Source organism: Megascapheus bottae, chromosome 23 (genome assembly GCF_031878675.1).
Source record: "Megascapheus bottae isolate mThoBot1 chromosome 23, mThoBot2.hap1, whole genome shotgun sequence".
Lineage (NCBI taxonomy): Eukaryota > Metazoa > Chordata > Mammalia > Rodentia > Geomyidae > Megascapheus > Megascapheus bottae.
In genome coordinates this window covers 16,908,647-16,931,540 of record NC_143531.1, presented here as the reverse complement: position 1 = coordinate 16,931,540, position 22,894 = coordinate 16,908,647, and the positions used below count along the sequence as shown (strand labels likewise).

The window sequence follows — 22,894 nt, the reverse complement described above, 5'->3', positions numbered from 1 at the left end:
AATCAAGTCTTTCAGGCAGTTTAAACAAAGATAAAAAGTAAGAAACAGTTTATTATGATTTAAGAAATGAAATTGCTTACAATTCAACATAGCTATTACCTGGACGCGAAGATTAAACCTTAGAATAATCAGAGGATTTAAAAAGTGGAATGCATTTGTCCTGTAATTAAAATGACAATTTTATGCTATCACTATATTCAGCCTTGGGAAGATAATTATGGTTCCTGTTTGTGTAACTTGTCCACTGGTACTACAGAAAAATTCAACAGTTTAATCTATATTACTTCTAGGGCTTTTTTTCTCAGTAAATTTGGAACTCAACTACCACAAGGTGGATTAACAAGCAAAGCCATAAAATTTTATTTAACTTAAGTTTTACATTTCATGGGAAACTTCTATGGCCCAAGGGTGCCATTAGAATGAACTCTGATTTATGGAATTAGATGGAGAATAGTAAGTATTAAAAAAGCAACCAAATTATGCAATGGAGGCTGGGAGTTTGGCCTAGTGGTAGAGTGCTTGCCTAGAATGCACGAAGACCTGGGTTTGATTCTTCAGTACCACATACATAGAAAAAAGCCAGAAATGGAGCTGTGGCTCAAGTGGTAGAGCTCTATCCTTGAGGAAGCCCAAGGACAATGCTTAGGCCCTGAGTTTAAGCCGAGGACTAGCAAAAAAAAAATATGCAATGGGGTAAAAGATTAAGAATCATTTAAATTAGATCTTGCAGAGTTTTCTTGGTGTCAACTTTTATTCTCTGTGACAAGAAAGTTTGTTTTCCTTCATGTATAAAGAAGCCATCTTTCCTACTGGACTTTCAGCTACTTCTTTTGTTTACTGCCCAACTATGTAAATAAATAATGTCAATAGGCCAAAATGGAGTATTTTTATGGTGTGATGTGTACTCGCTACAGTGAATACCAGGTACTGGCCAAACATTTCCCCTTTCCATAGTCCCTAACACTTCAAGGACCCTGAGGATTGTTTCCTTTGAAGTAGCGATGAAACGCTTTCTTTCTTTGCCCCTCAGGGGAGGTGAGACCCGGACTCAGCATTCAAGAGGAAGTATTCCCCTCAACATACTTATCAGTATTGTTCATTTTTCTCTCCATGACAAATGTGATAAATGTACTCGGAGGGTCTCACATTGCAAAAAAATGCCTACATGTACAATCATTGTCTTGGTGTGCAAAGCCTAGCTGGGCAGAGGAAACCATTAGAAGTCATATGTGTTATGACAAGAAGTCACTTGAGTACTAAATGGCACAGAGTAAAAGTGGATATGCCACATCAAAGTGGAATGTATAACTCACTGGTACTTGAGAAACCATAGGTTTAGGTATGAGGCTAGTTAGGACCAGAGTGGAAAGAAGTCTTGTGTGAGACTTTGCCACATGGTCAGATGAGAGCCTGTTGACTGTGGCTGTCTTTATCATTGCTCTGTGTGCCTCTGAAGAAGGAAATAGTGCAAGTTCTGGAGAGGTCAAGCTAGAAAGTTCAGTCCTGGCTTTCCTGAAGTTTAGTTATCTTTGCACTGATTTGGACCCCAGGAAATCAGAAGCTGGCCTTAAACTACGTTATCTTCAGAAGTATATCTTGCTAATGTAGGTCTGGAGAGACAATTTCTTGGAGGCAGAGAGAATTCGCTTTCCTACAAAATGACTAACAAAGTCCTGAAGAACGCCAAACCCAGTAATTCAAGGAAGTGTCTGGGAAGTAGTCAAAGCTTACTGACCACGAGAGGGACTGGGAGGAGAAGAATGAAATTGAAAACAGGCTTCTTACTCTGAAATAAGGTTCTCAACGAGTCCCAGTGATTGGAGGGAGCTAGACTGAGACCCCTGGAGCTGACTCACCATAGACTATGACAGTGGCTGTTGTGCTTTTCCTCTTGGCAACGATGTTTTTGGCAACACATGTATAATTTGCAGTATCTGAGAGCCGGGCTTGCTTTATGATGAGGTTATGATCGATAGTAATATAAAAGTTCCGATCTTCAACCGGGTCAATTATGTCTTCATTTTTCAACCATTCCACCTGAAGAGGCACATACACAGAACTGATAAGTCCCTCAGCCCTGATCCCTGGATGGCTATGCTACTGTCACGTGGATCACATTGTTATATGCCAGGACCTCTTGCAAAGCAGGGAGAACAAATTTTCAGGCCAGGTGAAGTATCTCTCCCCTGCCAAACATGCTGATTCTGTCTGTACTACATTATTCTCAAATGTCAATGAACCAATTGGGGAATAGTGTTCAAATGGTTTGCACTCTGCCCTGCAGGCAGGAACAGAGAATGAGCCCTGCCAAGTTCAGAACCCAATCAAAAATAATAGGCTAAGCATTTCAAGCTGAACTCAAACCTTTTGCTATTTGATTTGTTTACTCTTGACAACTTACCTGCTGCTTTTCAGAACAGACTAGAAGGACTATAAAACAAGCTCCAAAGGCAGTTTAGACATCATGTAGCTCTAATAAAATAACATTTGGATGATTTATGTGTAGCTTTGTTAGAACATATGGATTAAATTTCCCTGAAAATGTAGACGTTAAAATGTAGCAAATCACATATTTGGAGATGCATTTAAGCCAAAATCTCTGGGGGTGGGGGAGAAAGTTTGTCTACCAGTGCTCAGTATAATTCAAATTGCTCTTCTTTCATATTTTAGATTTCCCTTTTGGTATACTCCTAGTATTCAGGTTGTCTTCAGCTTATGGTTTGGAACTGGGTGAACTGATTTAAGACAGGATTGCTGAAAAGAATGGAACAGTTGGTTTTCTAAGCCAATGTTAGTTTAACAAGTGTGATATTATTCCGTTGAAGAAAAGGCGAGAACTACACCTTGCACAAGCTGCCCTTTTGGAAGGTAAACTATTTCTTGTCCTGGCAATGACTTTTGTTTGTTTATACCGGGCTTTTCCATCATAGAAAAACAATATTGGTATTTACTACACTTTAACTTTTCTTTTGCATTAGAAGGACTGTAGACAGAAGTAATCTTTAGGGGTGGTGAGTCAATATTGTTGCCATTTTCAAAATCTTCCAAAGATTTTCCAGTACCCTAAGAGGTCCAGAAATTAATTTCTAAATCTGTCAACGATTGACATAGCTCAGTTCTAAGTTATTTCTAACATGGTGTCTCTTTATACTGTTTCTCTAATCCATAGAAGAGAGATCAGTGTCTAAAGTGGGGGGGGGGGACAAAAATCTAACCACAATCCTGAACTACAAAAGGGGAAAGGTGCTGTAAATGAGCACAACTATTTGTAACGCTGTAAACTCTGAAATAATTGAACAATCTTGACATTGGCACAAATGGTAGTGAGAAAGTGAGTAGAACTCGTCTGAAAGAGTGGATATTTAAAATAAGTGTATGGTTTCCAATTACAGATTATACATTCGCCTACCCCACTTTGACAATAAATGATGCTGGACATTAATATAATTCTAATCTAATTTTTTACCTAAGTTATCTTTCCCATCCTGAAGTAAGCTTTGTCCTCTAGAAGGCAAGTGGATACCACTCAGTTGGTCTCAGATCCTTTTTACGCTCACCATGCTAAACTCTCAGCAACCTATACTGAGATTCATCTTTTAAAGGCAGTCCTCAGAGTCAACAGTTCTCCCACTACTGGCTAGAAGTTCACAGTTTTCCCCTCTGAACTTCCCAGCTAGTAATTGATCGATTCATGTTGAAACCTGTTCCTGTTGAGGAAATGTTGGGAGCCGAGTGTGGGGTCAGGCTGACCCATGGATCTGCATTGCTGACGTAAGATAAGCACACAAGATGAGCTGTTATGAAAAACAACTCGTACCATGATGAATGACGCCATGCTTATGAACTTTGAGCTGCGTCAACAGTATTGTGAACTTTCTGGCTTTATTGCTTCTTGCTGGGCTGTTATATCTGAAACTTGCTTGTTGTCTTGTATGAAAGTAACCCCTGGATATTTCTTGTTTCTAAGATAGTATATAAGACTGGAACCAAAAATAAACAGGACTGCAGTCTTAAGCTGCAATCTTAGGCTGCAGATCTCCCGACACCATCTGTTTCTTGTCTTTTTCTTTTCATCCTCACCCCCGAAATCAGGAATCCCGCCTTGTTGCTAGCTGGATCCGGTAGGGAAGGTCAATTTGGTCTGTGTTGGTGCCTTTTCTGGTTCAGGCTGAAGCTATATCCCAGAGACTTACACTATTACTTGCTTTTCCTTTTCTCTTGGAGAATGTCTTGGAAATCCTTTCTCCTAAAATGATTGGTATCCAAAGCTTTCACTCAACACTGTTTTCTTCTGGAAAACCCGGGCCTCTGGTTGTGGCTATTTTAAAGAATAGTTTCTCCATACAAATTGGAACCCGTATAATGATGATGTTAATCTTAGTTATCAGAGGCACTTTACAATTTACTTATTTATTTGAAGAATTTCTTTACAGCAGGGAACAAGCTCCTTTTGCATGGCTTATGAGATATTTCAAGAAGCATACAGGAAGCTAGGTTTCAGTGGCTCACACCTATAATTCTAGCTACTCAGGAGATGAGATTCCAACTCCCCCCTCCAATAATAAGCAAAAGAAGCAGGAGGCATGGTTCAAGTGGTAGAGTTCTAATCATACAAGCAATGGGCAATGAGCAAGCAATGGGCCCTGAGTTTAAATTCCAGTTATCAGCAGAGATGCAAAAAGAGGAGGAAGAAGAGGAGGAGGAATGGGAGACCTGAAAACAGAACCCAAGTGGACCTTTAATCCTGTCAAGTCAGACTATATTTTCATCATGCTTGCTCTCTCACTCACACAGATAATTTCTCCACATGTTGTCCTTTATCCTTAAATACTACATTTACCTCTGTCCTCACTTTGAACTCATGACCTAAATTCCTGTTTCATGAGTATTCTCACAAAGCTTCACTTGATGCCTTCCCACACCTATTATGCACCTTCTGTCATATCACTGGTATCCCTGGGCTCCTGTGTGTCGCCTCTGATCTGTACCCCGTCTCCTTTTCCCATAAATATTCAGGGGAAAGTCTCAGCCATCCCTTCTATTTTATGAATTTTCAGTTTTCACTCTATCATGTCTAGGCTGTTATTTTTCCACACCTTGCAATCCTTCCTATCCACTTCTGCTCGATAGCCTCTCTCTTCTCTATCCACTTTATAAGATGCGATGGAAGAATCATCTACACTCACTGTCCCCAATTTCTGAGCTACTGAGCCTGTTCTAGTTTTCGCTTCATTCTACTACATCCTGACTGTCTCCTGCCAGGAATGACTTTGACATTGGGCCCAGAGGAACTCACCATGCTCTATATAACTTGGCTCATCAAAAGTCCATGAACCAGATAGTTCTTGCATCTTCACTTGCTTCCTCTAGGCACAATATTTTCCTGGGTTCCCTCTTAAATTTCCCTTTAGCTCTCACAGCTTCTTTGGGCTGACATATCTACACCAGAGGCCCACACCTAAGGCTTCTACTTTTCATCTCCTTTCTGTCCATATTCAATGAATTAGTGAGCTCATCCTATCTCACGTAGATGGCTGGTAAATTTATATCCAGCCCAGACTCCACCTCTGAATCCAAGGTCAACTCCAGTCCACTAAGTTACTTATACAAAATCTCCATCAGAGTGGATTTCTACATTTCTTCTCTTTCCAATGAGTGTTGAGAAACATATCAAGACTCTGACTCTCATCTGACCTCTTCTACCTTCTTCCTGGTCCAAGTCAAAGCCATTTCTCTCCAGGACATTTGCAAGAACTTTGTCATCATTGGTCTCCCCCATAGTTCTCAGTTCTTTGTTGTTTGCACAAGAATTAAGGGGACTCCAGTCAGGACATGAGGTACTACATCTCTAAGACTCCAAAGCCTGTCCAGTTCACCCCATGTTGAGGACAAAGCCCTTAGAATGATGAATCTCAAACCCTACATCACTTTTCACTCCATCTCTTTGTCTCTTAGCTTATCTGTCCATTTGCAAGTTCTTGCACTCATGAAGTGGTATAGGGTTTCTGTAGCCCTTATCTTTACATTTGGAATTAACATAGATTTTGATTAAAAAGAAAAGTATCTGTGAGGCAAGTAGGCCTATATTATTTCCATTTGGGCTTAGATAAAAATAGTAAGCTTACAAAGAAAATGTTGATAATTCCATTTATCATCTACATTTGAATCAGCAAGAGAAATCAAGATAGAAGCCACAACACATAGTTTTAAAAATCCTTCTTATGTAATGTTTTCAGAACCAACACTATCAGATATAATGACACACATATAATTTCCTAGCAAGTCCTCTACATACTAGGCTGTATGTAAATTTATAAGAAAAATGGAGTAGATTCTTTTGTGTTATAATTGAATTGATTATGCAAGACTATATATGAATTTTATCTTCTTTTTCAGTTTATAAATCCCCTTGTCTTTTTTTGTTTGTTTGTTTGTTAGGTTAATGAAGTGTTAGTACCTTCTCTCCACTACAAATTCTATTCATATCTTGGACATTTCCTTGTTTTATGTGAATTTCATTCTATAGTGGATTTTCTTTCCCATTCTTCCCATTTAGCAAACTGATTTAGAAAAGAGAGAAGTCTTTCTGAGTTCAAAGTTATTTTTAGCCATGTATAAAGCATTCAAGTAGAGAGAAAAATAGGTTGTAGTTCAGAAAACAATAAAAGGCTGCAACCGTAAACCATGGCCTGCTGTTGGTGGCAGGGATTTGCAAGGCTGTTCCCTTTCTGTACTTGTGGCTAGTGAATGCAGCCTTTGCAGTAATTTACGGCATGTTTGAGGTAATTTACTTGTGTTCAAAAAGGCATGGGATTTTATTAATGGGAAATAAAAATAGTTGCAAGGCAGTAACAGTAGGATGACTTAGTTGTGTGTTCTGCTGTTAGGTTTGGTATTGAGAATCTTACTTTAAGAAGCACTGGCTGCCATGAATGGATGAAGGAAGGGTAAGCAAATACAGTCATTATATTCAATGTACACTATGGAAAAACTGAGCTAGGCAGTTTGAGGATAAGAATAAGAGGGAGGGAAAAAGGCAGAGTATTTGAAGAGGTGACACTGACCAAGAAGTGTATTTATAACCTGACTTCTGGAATTGAAACATTTTTGAACAGCTACTCAATAATAATAAATATATTTTTTTAGAAAAGCAACATTGCCTGAAGAGTACTAAAAGGACTGATACATGTGATCCCAACCCAAATACTTGTCCTTTGAGGTTCCTATCTTAGATAGTTTCTTTCTGTCCTATCTACCTTCCTGTTTCTCATTTATAGAATGACAACGCTAGAACCAATTACATAAGAACATAGGATCAAGGAAATTAATACACGCAACATTCAATGACAGACAATACACAATCTAAAATTAAGGTTAGCAAATTATTATTATAAGGTAAGACAATTTCAATTAATATTCATTAATATCAATTTAAACCACTTAATTAGCATTGATGTCAGACAAAATGCAAATACCTCTAAAATAGCACAAAAAGAGTGCTAATCTCAAAACAAATGTTACATAGTCTCTTTCACTGAACAGATACTGTATGTTTAATTTTTTCAATAGATCCGGTGGGTCAAAAAATATCAATTTCTTCCCATAGATCAAATTTAGGAATTCTGAGTTAGAATTGACAAGTATGTACAGATTGCTTCCAATGAGAAAAGTAATGGCGCAGTGACTCCTTGCCCTATCACTCTTCCCAGTTATGTGTCAGCATCCTTTGTCCCTGAGCAGTTAGAAGACTCTCAGTCTACATCACTTTCCATTCCATGCCTCTGCAAGCCACAGTCTGAGGTCGTACTCACTCATTTCAGCTTCACTTTCAAAGGGGACCAGGGGACCCTCACCCATTCTCTGACCTCCCTACGGCTTGTCATCATGTTTTCAACAGCCCTGCCCCTGGTACTTTTCTTCCTCCAGATTATCATGATATTACAAACCTCCTTTATTTTATCCATCATTTTCATTTCATATGGCCCTTTGCGGATTCTCTCTTCCATTTTATATTATTGCTTTCTAACTGCATTAGAACTGCTTAGGGAGCTGAACCCGCATCTTCCTATGTGGCTTCCCTTCCTGGCTCTGATTTAATTCTGACAAGGGACACAGTCCCCGTGTAGCCTGGATTGTGAACAATATGTGTGCATACATTGCCTGGGGAAATCTCATTAATTCTTGGTTGATAACTTCAGAATTATTAACACCAGTCCCAATTTTTTTGTTAAGCCTCATATATATTTCCAATTACTTTCCAGATAATTCTACCTGGTTGTTAAACAAACATGAAAAGCATAACAAGGGCTACACTGATCACCATCTCTCTTCAAACTGATTTCTTTAAAAACTTGGTCCTCTTCATCTTCATCCTAAATCTGGTGTCAGGAATAGACTCTGAAATTGAGTTCAATTTCTCCCTTATGGCTTAAAATTCTAAGATTCTCATTATTTCATGAAATGTATACAGATAATAGTGACACATACCATAAGTGTGCTCGTTTTAGAAAATAGATACAAGATGTGACACTTAAAGTGACTTTTCCTAGGAGATATTGTGTCTCGATTCTACCTAAGTAGCAATCAAATATGAAAATCAATCAAATCCATGCAATCTGTCTTTTCTTTTTTTTTTGGTGCTAGTTCTGGGACTTGAACTCAGGGTTTGGGGGCTCTCACTGAGTTTTTTTTGTTCAAGGCTGGCAGTCTACTTGAACAACAGCTTCACTTTTGGCTTTTTTATGCTTAATTGGAGATAAGTCTCATGGATTTTCCTGACCAGACTGGCTTTGAACATTGATCCTCAGGTCTCAGTCTCCGGAATATCTTGGATTTCAGGCATAAGGTACTGGCACCTCAAAAATTTGTGTTATTTTAATGAACTAAATTTCAAGGAGGTAATCTCAGAACACTAGCTTATTAATGAAGATAACTGATTTCTAATTTGCTCATGATTTTTGGAAATATATTGACTCCATATTTTGTGCCCTCAGAGATGGTAGCTACCTTGACTTGCTTTGTGGTATAATTTAAGGAACAATTTTTTTAAACTTTTTATGGCTCCAAGATGTTCTGTTTTACACGTTCCCCGTTACTGGTATTATTTTATGAAAGTCTGGACTATTGTCTGTACCAAGTACTGACAGGGAAACAGAAGTTTTTCAGCAAAGAATGGAGATCAATTTTTTTTTAATGGCTCAGGCTACTGTAGCTTCTTTGGTGCAGCAATATTAAACAATATTAAACAACCCTCATATTTCAGATGTTCCTATTACTTCTTCCCTAAATGCTTTATTATTCAGTTTAATTTTTTTTTGATTTATGCCATCAGCAAAGACAGAGAAAAACATATTAACACTCTCAGTGGAGTATCCATTTGTAGCTCCAAATTAAATATAGAATAAATTATAATCCACAATTCAATCTTGATATCCAAGACTCATTTACACTCTTTTATTCATTTCCTTCGTTTTTCTAAATAAGAATTATAAAACCTACAGGACCCAAGAAGGGCCTACAGGACCCAAGAGGGTCTAAAACTCCTAACTTCCAACTGCTCTCTTGTTTAAGAGTGTAACGACTCTAGCTAGGTGGTGATCGCTATCTCTGTAATCCGCGCTACTAAAGATGTTGAAATCTGAAGATCAGAGTTTGAAGCTGGGACAAGAAAGTCTGTGAAATTCTTATCTCATTAACTGCCAAGAAACTGAAGTGACTCAAGTGTAAAGTACTACTTTTGAGTGAAAAAGGTAAGAGACAATGCCAACACACAGGCCCTGAGTGTAAACCCCAGAACAAGCTTTCTCTCTCTATGTCTCTCTCACTCTGTCTTTCTCTCTCTGTCTCAGTCTCTTTCTTTCTCTGCCTCTCACCCCCCCACACACACAATGCAAAGTACAGTTCTATTTAGATAAAACAGTTATTTTTTTCAAGCATTGTTTATTTCTAGTAACGTCTCATAGTTTAGCACTGAAAGGCAAATGTTTAGGAGAACAATAAAATCTTTTAATTCTTAATCTTTCCCAAATCCCTACACAAAAGAGCTATATCCCAGGCTAATTCATATGCTACAAATTTTCTAAACATGTGTGGCGCTGGTATTAGCTATAACTATTTTCAAACACATTAAATTTTTCTCAGAGTTCGTTTTTTTTTTAAAGAAAATTAGTATCCTAGTGAAAAAAATATAATCAGATATTCTCATTTTATTTTCTCAATGACTGTGTTTTAATACAACAGTTAGGACACTATATTGAAAATCAAAATAATACAGACAATATAATAACAAATGATGACAACCACTAGTTTGTAAAAAGTATGAATTTGAATATTATTGTTACCTGTATTTGCTGCCAAATGTAACGTTTGATTGCTAAACAAAATCAAAAGGTTCATCTAAAAAGATACTTCAGATACCTTCAAGAAAATTAATCTTCTGATCCCATGGCTCTTTATATTTTAGACACAACACAAAAGTAGAGGTATTGCTTATATTTTTAAACAATTTGGCTCCAACTTTCTCTTTATCTATGTGATATTGCCAAACATGCACAACAAATGTCAATAAAACACCAATTGAAATAAAAAAAATATATATATATTTTTACCAGTCCTGGGCTTGAGCACTGTCCTTGGACTTTCTCAAGGCTAGCACTCTACCACTTGAGCCTCAGCACCACTTCCAGCTTTTTGCTATGTATGTGGGGTACCAAGGAATCGAACCCGGGTCTTTGTGCATGCTAGGCAAGCACTCTACCACTAGGCCAAACTCCCGGCCCCAAAATAAAAATAATTTTAAATTAATCAAAAAGATCTAGAGTTCAACTATACTCAAACAGGTGGAAATATAACAAACTGTAATTTGAGGATGATTTCATATATATTTACAAAATCTTTATTATGATACTGCTGGTTAGTTTTGTGTTCTTTTTGTATCAGACAAGCCAATTTCTGTGAGTTTTAAGTACATCTACTTAAGAATGTATTTCTGGACTTCAGGATAGATAAATGACATAGTTATATTTTACCAAAAGGGTATGCTGCTCTTGTTGTTGTCATTGTTTTAAATTATTTTAGGATATCCTTCAGAGATGGTTGGTTTTGGCCAGGATCAGGTTAACAATGACACATGGCCTTTCCCTGCATGGCAAGTGGCAACCTTTTTTCCTCTTTTGATGCATGAACTTGTTAGCCCTGGGATTGGTTAAGGAATCATCTAATCATACTTGTCAATAATAAAGAGCTAGGTACCTTGCAGTTTCCTTTTCTATTCTATTCCCTTGTGAAAGACAGATGTGTTGTATCTAATTATTCACTGATTGGTATCGGGAGAAACATTAACATAATTGGCACATTTGTCCTAATTAACCAAGGGAAACTGCCACATGCCACCCAAGATGAAAAGTGAGGCCAACAACCATTAGCTAGGAAAAATCCACATTTATCAGAAAAAGATACTCTGTTCATCTCAAACTGGGACCCAGCAAATCAGAACACTAGGGATGAAAAATGACACAATCGAGTTGTGCAGTATCCACACACCTATAAGAATGGAAACACAGTAGAGCATGGTAGAATACAGGTACATTAATCAAACAAATGGGAAGAGCAATTATGGGGGCAATTATCAAATGCACAGTCAGCCAAGCTAAACTTCTCCAAGGAGCATTAGCTAGCCTCTGGGAGTTTGCCAAGTTTTATGAACTAGTTTAGAAGTGATAGGCTGGAAGTTTGGTGTATATATTTATGTTAGCTTTTCCTTTTAGTCCAGTAGTTATCAAACTTTGATAAACTCTTCAGTCATCTAGGAATCTTTAAAAAATTCATAGTAGTCAGGTTGCACATACTAAGTGAGTATCTGGATAACAAGTCCAATATGCCTCCGAATGTATGAACCAGGACTACACACTGATTCTGCTGACTTAATAAAATGGAGATTGTGATTAAGTAGTCAAGGCTGGTACCTCAGTTTCTGCTACTTCTATATTGTCCAATGTAAATAATCTATGCACCATGGCCTGAAAATTAAAGGCTTGACAACTCTAAAACATTTCTGTAGTTTTTAAGTCACCTGTACATTCTACTAATAAACCTTTTAAAAGTTTGGTAGACTAGCTTTATTTTTTAATTATCTTTAAGTAATTGTACAATGGAGCTCCCATTCTCATAAGCCTTTTATAGACATTCACAGGTAGGATTTAACTCCAAGTAGACTTGAATTTCTAATATTAACTTCTTGCTTTTTACACTGCCAGTAGGCACCTTATGGTCCTTTCTAGAATCTCCACTTCATCAAAAAAGTATTCTGCTATGGAAAAGTATGCTATTTTATTTGTCTTGACAAATTTTGGAAGGCTCCTTCTGCTATGCAGGTATTTTCTTCTCAGATTAGGAATAAAACACACACTGTACTCATGTGTAGGTTGGCTATTACACATTTTACTTTGTATTTCTCAATATGTCTGTGAAGTATGGGTAATTTTGTACTTCAGAAGAACAGGTTTGTCTTCAAGCAAGTTGAATCATATTTTTAGACAAGCGTAAAAACAAACAGGTAAGGAATTTAAACATTTCAAGTGGAAACCCAAGTGCATTTTACTTAGATATTGTAAATTCTGCAAAAGGGTGGAATTTGCCAAGAAAGGGATTTTTGTTTTCCTGCTAGAACAACAATGCGTTAATTGCTCTTATATCTGGCTCATTGCTTCTGAGGGTGGAACATATTTGAACCATACTGTGAAGGCAAACGTCTTAAAATCTGAAAACTCTAAAACTTAAGTTAGACATGAAGTGGTAAGAGAATCTAGACAAAAGAACTCATGACAACAGAATACAAGAAATCAATTAGGTGAGACATTTAAAAAAGGTAACATGACCACATACAATAGCAACTTGCAATGGAATAATAAATAGCATTGAAATATCCTTAAAAGACAAAATTTCCAATTGACCATGCCTAGTTCTTAAGCAAATTTTAGTGTTAACTTGGCTTTCAAGAAAACTATCTGATAACCATTGTTTTTATTTACAAATGGGAAGTGTTTAAGATAGTAGCTACATCTGTCAGCCATTGGAAAGTGCAAGCTCTCTGCACTCTTTGGCTGCAATTGTCCTTCCATAACCAGTTTGGGACAAGTGGAGACTCCACTTCTGTAGAAAATCATTGAATGAAATAGGTATTGCCTGCACTACAGAGGCAGAGATGGCATTTGAAAACAGCTCAAGTCTAGTGACCACCAATTTTAGGTCACTTAAGAGAAGCACGTGACAATGAATTTTGCACTGGAGGTTTTATTTACTCCCCAATAGCAAATGTTTGAGAATTTCTTCATTAAGTAAAATTGACCTTAATACCATGTTTAGAGTCTTTGACCGATATAGTGCTTAAAGTGTTCCCTGTGTCTCTTCACTTTTCTCCATATTTTCTATTTTCTACTTAGGACAAGCACCTGTTCTCTTTTTCTTGGGTGATGGCAAGAATCCCTGAATAGTTCCCGTTCTTTCAGTTCTAACATCAGAATGTTCTTTTAAGGACATGTAATCAGGTCATGATAATTTCTCATTTAGAATCTCCAATGGCTTTCACACATTTACTTCCAAATGCCTTAGAACACATCTGTCACCGAACTCCTCTATGTCTGTCTTCTTGTGTTCTAGCATGCACATGACTGTGACTCGAAATTCCTTAGTCCCATACACATAAAATATGCTGTTTAAGATGGTACTGGTACTACAGCCCTGTAAGGAACTTTGTGTATAATTGTTAGAGATATATTAGAAGAGAAATATACATGGGACTAATTAAACATGTGATGGTATACGAGGTCTATATGCAAAGCTTGTCAAGAAGAAATCAGGAAGCCTAGAACTAGTGAACATCTACTTCCACAGCCAACAATCATGTCATTATCAAGACCCTTCTTGTTGCTGGGAGAAAATTACAACTGCTATGACAGGGACCTGAGAGCAGTTGTCTCTTTCCTTTCAAATTAGTATTGAAACTCTTCTGTTCTCTCTGGACCTCTTTTGCCTGCACAGAAGATAAAGCACAGCATGGCAGACAATGCACCTGGATGGAAATTCATCCACATGAGATTCCATTTATGCGAGAAGAGGAGCAAAGCACGGACAACTCTCAGGACAGAAAGTATCTGGAAATCATATTAATAATCAATTAGATGGAAGGTCACCTGATGTTGCCTATTTCCTACAGTCTACAATTGCTTTTTGTTGACAGCATCAACCTAAAAAATTATCTATTCTTTGTTTATCACAACTACACTCAGAAAAAATGCTCTATGCTGGTGAACTTCACCTCATCTTTTCCCACTTGCAGTAATGAGAGATGCAAATGTTGATAAATAAGATGACTGTTTTTAAGTACGATTGGGTCAATAAGTTGAACATTGTGCCCTGATCCTCCAATTAAACTCTTGTAAGAAATAGCTCAATTATAATTAGGGAAACAATTATTCCCTTGTTATAGGTGAAATGAATCATAGGTTTTAGTGAAAAATCAGTCTTGCTTTTTGTACAGTGCCAACAAATCCTATATCCATTGATGTTCAGGTACCACTGCTCTCCAGAAGGAATCATCAGATGACACAAAGGATCGCTGAGTGTATTTCTGGCTTGTCATGTGATGGGAACACTTTTTAGGCATAAACTAAAATGAGCAATAAGGGAATAATTTCATAGAGGGCTGTGATTATGCTCAAGCAGCAGCCTAGCAAGCATTCCATGGGTGGATTAATTTTCTAGCTTCTTTGGGGAGAGAGGAGGGAGGATGATCTTTTCAAAGAGAGACAAATGCTTCACCAGAAATGGAAGAACATAATTATGTTTTTGGATTGATCTTAGCAAATGTGGTATAAAATACTGAGCAATATTATTTAAGAATATTTCTTGGGTAAGCTCCCCTATAATTCTTGAACTAAAGTCTGTCATAAGCAGTCTTACATTCTTGGTCCTGAGTTGGAATCATGTTTTTAGGGTGTAGGCTCAGATTCTCTCACTGGAAAACTAGTTTTCACAATAGATCTGTAGATTTGTGGGTGAAAAACATCCTTCTTTTAGAAACTTCTTTTGATGAGGGGAAATTTCTCTGTCATATCAAATATAATCTCTTTCATTCATTTAGTTAAATATATTCAGAGAATTTCCAGGCTCCAGACATAAAACATGAAGAAAGTAGATTTTGCTCCTATCAAAATCCAGTTAGGCAGGCAGGAGAGTAAACCAATAAATTTCAACACAAATAATAGAACTATATAAAGTTGTAGCACGTATGAACATTAGCAATAATAGTTCATCCACACCAAGGTATAACAGTTCAGAATATATTGCTAAGTAACCATGTGCCCCTCAAGCTTGTATCTTGATTGGCTCCCTGAGACACCAGGAGCTCTCTGCAGTTCAGACAAAAAGAATGGTATCTGACTAAATACATGATTCTTAGCACTCGGTTTCTAAGCTAAGAATACTAGAAACAATGCAGAGAGACTAGAGAAAGAAGTAGCTAAGACTTGCTCTTGAAATCCCTTGTGTTTTATCCTGAGATGAAACTCCTTGTGTTTTATCCTGAGAGTCCTCACAATATAGTTTTTCTTAACCAATGAATATGGGAAGGAACACTAAGTCAAAACAATCTCCACTTGATGGAAACAGGGATTCTGCGTTGGCCTATTTCTTTTTAGGAGAGCATTCTTGTTATTTTTCTTTCCTCGAGCTCTGAGAATGAGATCTAGTAACAGAAACTTCTGCTAAAATTTCCTTTCTGGGAGAATGCTTTAGGATGGTCCACTTAGGACCAAGATGAACAAAAGGGAAGTGGAATTATCACACACAGGAAAACAGCAACTTCTGTCAACACCATCATCAGAAAGTCATTGACCAAAGGTCATTTCCTTTTCTGAAAGCTCACACTGTTACCATGTTATCTTTCTCTGTAACATTCATAAATAATACCTTTTTCTTCATTCTATATTCAAAGAACCCTAGGATCAAAGGATTTAAATATCTGGCCTAGAGTCCCACAATAGAAATGGTCATGTTCAGACTTCAGCCTAGAATTCTGTGTGGAGATTAGGTTGGCTGGCAATAGTGTCTCATACTTATTTTCCTAATCAGAGGGCTGAATTTAGGAACATCATAGTTCTAGGTGATCCCAGACAAAAAAAAAAAAGAGTTTATCAGAATCCATCTCAATCACTAACTAGATATTGTCAATTTACACCACCTATTATCTCAGCCAGATGGCCTGGGGAAAAAATTTGAGAACTTATTAAAAAATAACTAAAAGAAAACAGGACTTTGGGTTCAAATGATCAAGGGCCTTTCTAGCAGTAGAAAACCTTGAGTCAAACCTCCATTTCACTAAACATAAATGAGACTAGTTACATGGCGCAATGGAGACCACAATTCAGTTATTACCTTAGCAAATCCTATGTCATCATTTACATCAACATATTGTTATTATTGAGATAGGAATTGTTAGAAAACTTACCAATTTAGATACAATGAAGAAAATCACTGATCTCTTAATTCTGTAAAGAATGTATCTACTTTCTTTATAGAGAGGAACATATTATTACAAAAGAGAGATCAAATGAATTGATCAGCTATTTGTTCATTGGACATTTGCTGATTATTAAAATGAATTTGAATACCAAACAAGCATATATCTAATCTAATTATGGTAAAATATATGCATTTTTCCTGCTGGCTTCATTTTAGGGTCAATATTTTATTTTATGTTACTTTCAAACTCTATAAAGTCCTTTAAATAAATAAATAAATAAAAATGAAATAATAAATGCATAGGTATTTAAACTAAATTGAAAATGTCATCTTTTAACTCCCCAAGTTATCTTTCATCTCCATCTGTTTATATTTACATGCACTGCTTGAAAAAATGGCAATTGTCTGGTGTCATGTTAAGGTCTTCATTAACTTTCTACTTTCGGTCACTTTAATAGTGTTGAAATGAATCTATACAGGAGTGCATTAGACTGCTTTTGAGCATGTGTGTTTGATCTCTCTTCTGACTTTAAAAAAAAAGGAAAAGGAATCTTCACTAAATGTAGTGCTTTGAATGTCAAATGGTTGTATAATTTTCAAGCTTGCCAAGCATTAATTGGTCTCTTCCTCAGTGAGGACACAAGTAAAATTCACAGCCAATTAGTTTTCAGTCATAAATCTTTACTCCCTGACAAAGTGAACTATTTTGTTGAGGAGACTGAAAGAAATGGAGAATACCAGATTCTCCTAATAGAAGTTCTCTATGGTTACCTTCAAGAAATATTAAGTACAAATGAAATTGGGGCAGATATGTTATAGCCTTCAGGGTGGATTAATGGAGGAGATTTTGCAATAGGATTTTAGTAAGAAGACATATACTATTTTAATTGTGGAAATTGAATACTGAAGAGAGAACGGTTTCTTGTAGACATACTAAGTCATATGAAGTCCAGCTGCTGGAAGCTGAGGATATGCTGTGGCACAGTGCTGGGAAGGTTAATGGCTTGACAATTACAAGGTAAAGACTAGTTATTTCTAAATAAAAATATTAACTTCATTAAATTTCCGTCAACTTTTTACATTGTTCACATGGATATTCATGGCTCTGATAGAAAAATAATGGAGCAGTTCTCTCTAAATTTTCTGTTAATTTATTTGTATTTACTTGGAAACAGCAATTGGATCAGTGGATTCTGTAATATGAAACTAGCTACCTGGCCTTATTCTTATCTTCAATCTTTCAAAGTCTGAAAAAGAAAAAAAATGAAATAGCAAGGGTATTCTTAATTATCAGTCTTTTTTTTTCTCTCAAGCTGGTCCTGAGACTTGAACACAGAGGCTGGGTACCTGAAACAGGAATTGTTAGAAAACTTACCAATTGAGATGCAGTGAAGAAAATCATTGATCTCTTAATCCTGTAAAGAATGTATCTACTTTCTTTATAGAGAGGAACATATTATTACAAAAGAAAGATCAAATAAATTGATCAGCTCTTAGTTCATTGGATATTTGATGATTATTAAAGTCAATTTGCTTGAATACCAAACAAGCATATATCTAATCTAATTATGGTAAAATATATTCCTTAGCTTTTGTGTTCCAGCTCTCTACCACTTGACCCATAGTTCCACTTCCACATTTGTGCGTGTGTGTGTGTGTGTGTGTGAGTGTGTGTGTGTGTTTAACTGGAGATAAGACTGTCACAGACTTTCCAGCCCTGTCTAAATTCTAACCACGATTCTCACATCTCAACCACCTAAATAGCTAGGATTACAGATGTGAGTCACTGGCAACTAGTTTCATCATATTTTCTGAACAATGTTACAAGTCCAGACAGTATTCTTTAGATGCATAAATAGGTCTTCCTGGTGATACTTGCCATACGTCTCTGTCCAGATGACTGTATGTGGTTTGTCTCACAAGAATTATCACTGGCAGATAGTTGACTTGGACCTTGGATATGTGATAGTAATCATGCTAGATACCCTAATAATCAATACAGAGGTATGTTGTTTCAGAATTTGGGAGTATTAACCAAATGGAAGCCAGAACATTAGTTTTCTGTGAAATGATGCTCTAAAAATCCAGTCAGTGTCCCCAGGAGATTGTACAGTCTCCTGTGGGATCTATATGCCCATAAGCATTTTCAAAGGGCAATCTCTTGTTTTGAGTTAAGAAAAGTCACAGTTTAAGTCTGACTTCTGATAGTGCATTAGTGATCAATATTTTGCAGAGAACTTACAGGATGAAATTAATGGATATTAATTAGAATTCAAACATCTATGGCATGTGGCTATCAATTTTAGGAAGTTTTTAAGGCCCTAAAATTTTTATTTTGTACACATACACATCAGTTTTTTCCAAGACAAAACTACTGGGAGTTTACCCAGTGAATTTTAGTACAAAAAATATAATGCCTAGATCTTTGCCTCTACATCTGTGATAAAGGCGGGAAATACACATATGGAGAACACAGCGCGCACACACACACACACACACACACACACACACACACACCGCACATACACACACAGTTTTTTTTGTTACATGTTCATTGCATCTCACCAAAAACAATGATAAAATTCTCTCAGTTTCAGCATTGCTTCCTACAGGTGCCAAATAAAATAGTATTTCTGATTTCTTGAAAGTGAATGACAAAATTAATATAAGCTGCCTGTGGCTTTGTCCAGTAGGCCATTCTAATTGACTCCTGAGTCATTAATCAGTCCCCAATCAATCTATGTTGCCAGCAGCAGCAGTTAGGACTCCATTACCCACCATTCATCATGCCTTGCCCCAGTACATTGCACCATTAGCCATGGATTAGGCCTTTGTTAGAATAGCTAAGTGCCAACTGTAACCCATTGAGAATTTTTGTTACCTCAGCTACTGGGATCCCTTCAGGTGGTCGGCACTGCAGTAGGACTTCCTGCTCCAGTGACACTTCCTTTCCCAGAGGCTCTTGCTCAAATGTCTTCCGTAGATCTGGAGGGTAAAGGTGATTAAAAAAAAATATGCATCAAAGTCAAATCACATGTATCCCTTTATAGAAATTGCTAACCTCATTTCCCACTTCAGTTTCTATGTCAGTATTTTTATGGCTGAGTACTTTTTAACCACAGACTGAGAATAAGTGTATCATAATTTTGAGTAGCTATATTCCTTCTGGTGGAAGTTACAAAATTCAAAGGCTATAATTTGCACCTACTCTACATTTCAATAGGAGCCTTTGGAGATCTTACTTTAATAATTAGTGAAATGTGTTCATTGTATTTTAGCACTGCATGATAATCAATTATGATGATCATATTTTAGGTAAAAAACACCACATTTTCATGATTTTTATATACAGAGTCCCTTATGTGCATAAATATTTCGCGCTTTTCTCACAAACGATACTATTAAAGTTGTAGTCTTTGGATCAATAAATAAAAAATGAGCATCTGTTGCAGGATGGAAAATAAGACTCTGAGGAGTTTCCCAAGAATGAGTAACTTCTTGAAATGTCTTAAATACAAAGCAGGGAGATGAACTATTTAGAAGAGTTCAGAAAAAAAACTGTATCTAGTAATGAGACCAATTTTCAATTAGCAGATTAAATAATCATTTCTGCTAAAATAGACCTCATTATGAATATACATACTTATATTTGCTACAGTAATAGGGAGCAGGCTTTTTAGCAACTCCGTGGTTAGCTATCAGAGTAGGAAGAAACCAGCTTGTCATTATAAACCCATCAGACAGAGTTATTTAGGAGACAGGATTAAATAAGCCATTATCAAATATATTATCCAATGATTTTGCTTTAATGATTTAGTTACAAACTTTGAATAAGTTTATTTAATTTCTTAAAGTTAATTTCTTTAAAGTTAAAAAATTACTCAAACATCAAATTTCAAAGCAGTGTATTTTTAAAGCTAATGAAATTTTATTTCATACACATGCAGGACAGATCCTTCTAAGGCAAAATTATTTGGAACTTACCTACTAAATTTCAAAAAAAAGAATAGAGAAAGAAAGGAAAAAGGAAGAAGAAAAAAACAATGTCACTGTGTCAAATATTTTTGTTTTTGCTAAAGATAAAAGGCTCTGAAAACAATATGGTCTAGTACATTAATAGATGGAAACCTCAAGATTCTAGTGGTATGCTTCAACAGATCCTTCCAGAAATCACCTAAAATAATGCACTTAGGAAACTAATGTACTGAATCATATTTACTGCTCTATGGAATTTCTTGGAAGAAGGAAATCTTCATGAATATAATGGTACTATGAAAATATAGATCTGAGATTCTGATCTAATTCAAGACTCACCAAAGGATCACAGATTTTCTGAATGTAGGCCACTTGTAACTCAACAAAAATGAATATATTATATAAATGAACATTTGGACATCCAAGAGTTACAATAAAGCTGAAAGTTATTTAAGGCACATCTCTGTCAAAGGAACAAGATTATTAACTTACCTGCAAAAAGACTGATGTTCCTGATTCTCAATGATTTGCCATCCCACATTTATTTTTAGTTAATTTCTGTCCCCTCTAACAAGCATGGAATATGTTCTATTCTAATTAGGTATTTTTTGTTTTTTCTTTATTTTTTTACATTCTTATAAATTATACCAATTAAAAATATAGCAGCGAATAGTTTTTTATGGGATAAATACTATTGGTAAGGTGTATCCTGTTGTACAAACTGACTCTGAGGAACTCACATGTGATGTGAGGATATTTGCAAACATAAAAAGTAGAACTAGATCTCAGATTAAATGACCTATAGACTCATTCTCTCTTATGAATGAGGTTTCATAAAATGAGGTTAAGATCAAGGAAAGCATATGTGCATCAGAATACTCAAATGAATTTCCCTTGATATTTATTAATTGCCTTCTGATGCTAGACATTTTATTAGGTACTTAGAATGAAGATGTGTAAGATACAGAACCAAGTTCTGTTAATGAAAAGCCTTTCTGCCCTGGAAAGAAATGGCAAACCTTCCAAGTCTTTGAAGTAAAGGAGAAATCTGATATCACTTTTGGACTATCAGATAGATTAAGGTGGTGGTGAGAAGAAAATAGTTAAGAAAGGTTGATGGGACCAGAACTCAGCTAGTGAAGGTGGACAAGAAGAGAAGGAAGCAGATTCAAAAGCACACTAGGTCATACTTTCAGGAAGATCCAGGTATCTGGAGAAGGAAAGGACTTTGCTGTATCTTATCTGCTGCATTAATTTGGTACCCACAGCAAATAACATATTATTAACTTGGTCAGGAAAGTAGGGATCCCATTAGCTACTTTATTCTGCCACATATTTATTTACTATATCTTCTGTGCTCAAATGAAAAAGCCCAGTAGATCTATAGCATGCTTTCTAACCCTTAACATTAAGTTTAGGGATTGAAAAAGTCACCACTATTCTCAGATGGGAAATGAAGGCTGCAAATGATATTGAAACGTATGCTCAATATGACACCAAATAACACCCTAACAAGAACTACTACTCTGGGACCCACTGTCCTTCAATAAAATTTTGGAAGGATGGTAGGCACTCATAATCCATAGCCCCTCAGCACAGCCAGGTTTCCCTGTCCTTCAGTGTTAAAATTTCCCATACACTCTATAGACATAATGTTTTATTACATAGATTAGCAGGATTCTATGACATACAAAGATCAGCTTAATTTTAATTATGTTCTAAAATCTATGTGCCAGTGATTGTATAGAGATTCCCTTCTTAAATACTTGTTTGTTAAACATGACATTTGAAATATGATGTGAAAATCAATGTTAATAAATTCTTTAATTAAAAAATAGAAAAATGGATTAAAAAATTTCCCATATCAGTGATCCTTCTCCTTTTTGAGCAAACGTCATTGCTTCATTTGTCTAACTGACCTCCTCACTTCTTTAAGCCATTTTTTAAATAAAATTAATGGTTGGGCTTTAAACTAAGTATAAATGTAAACTAAGTATAAATGATCTCACACTGAAACCCCCTGCAGAAGGTATTATTTTTTCCTAGTAAACCATTTTTTCATTTCCACCACAAAACCTCTCTCCCTGCTCTTATGGCTGTGTAGTTCAGTAGTTTCTCAACTCAATGTGCCTCCATATTACTTTGCTCAGGGTGGGTGGGTACAATTTTAAACTATCCTTTATCATTTGGGGAGATGTGATAGAAGGCAGTCTGGATGCCTTGCAGGCAGAGTGGAGACAGGGTGAGGAATAAGTAAGCCTGAAAACTGGACACTTGTCAGCTTGGAATTAGATGTATATATAATGGTTCAGGATAGTATGGACATTCCTGTCAGAAACAAATCATAATAAAAGAGAGATGAATTTCTGTCCTTGGAAGACCTCTGGATTGTGTTTCTGTA

At 36.3% G+C, this 22,894-nt stretch overlaps 1 protein-coding gene across 2 annotated transcripts in view; it reads right to left on the bottom strand.

Annotated features, from left to right (window-relative positions):
• Unc5c (unc-5 netrin receptor C) overlaps positions 1 to 22,894 on the bottom strand; it is a 310,807-nt gene that overhangs the window by 63,612 nt on the left and 224,301 nt on the right. For both annotated transcript variants that reach the window (XM_090356786.1, XM_090356787.1), the window contains exons 4-5: positions 19,400 to 19,503; positions 1,857 to 2,037 (exon numbers count right to left, since the gene is read on the bottom strand). In XM_090356786.1, the coding sequence (XP_090212912.1) occupies positions 1,857 to 2,037; positions 19,400 to 19,503 (285 nt within the window). The remainder of the gene's footprint in view (positions 1 to 1,856; positions 2,038 to 19,399; positions 19,504 to 22,894) is intronic.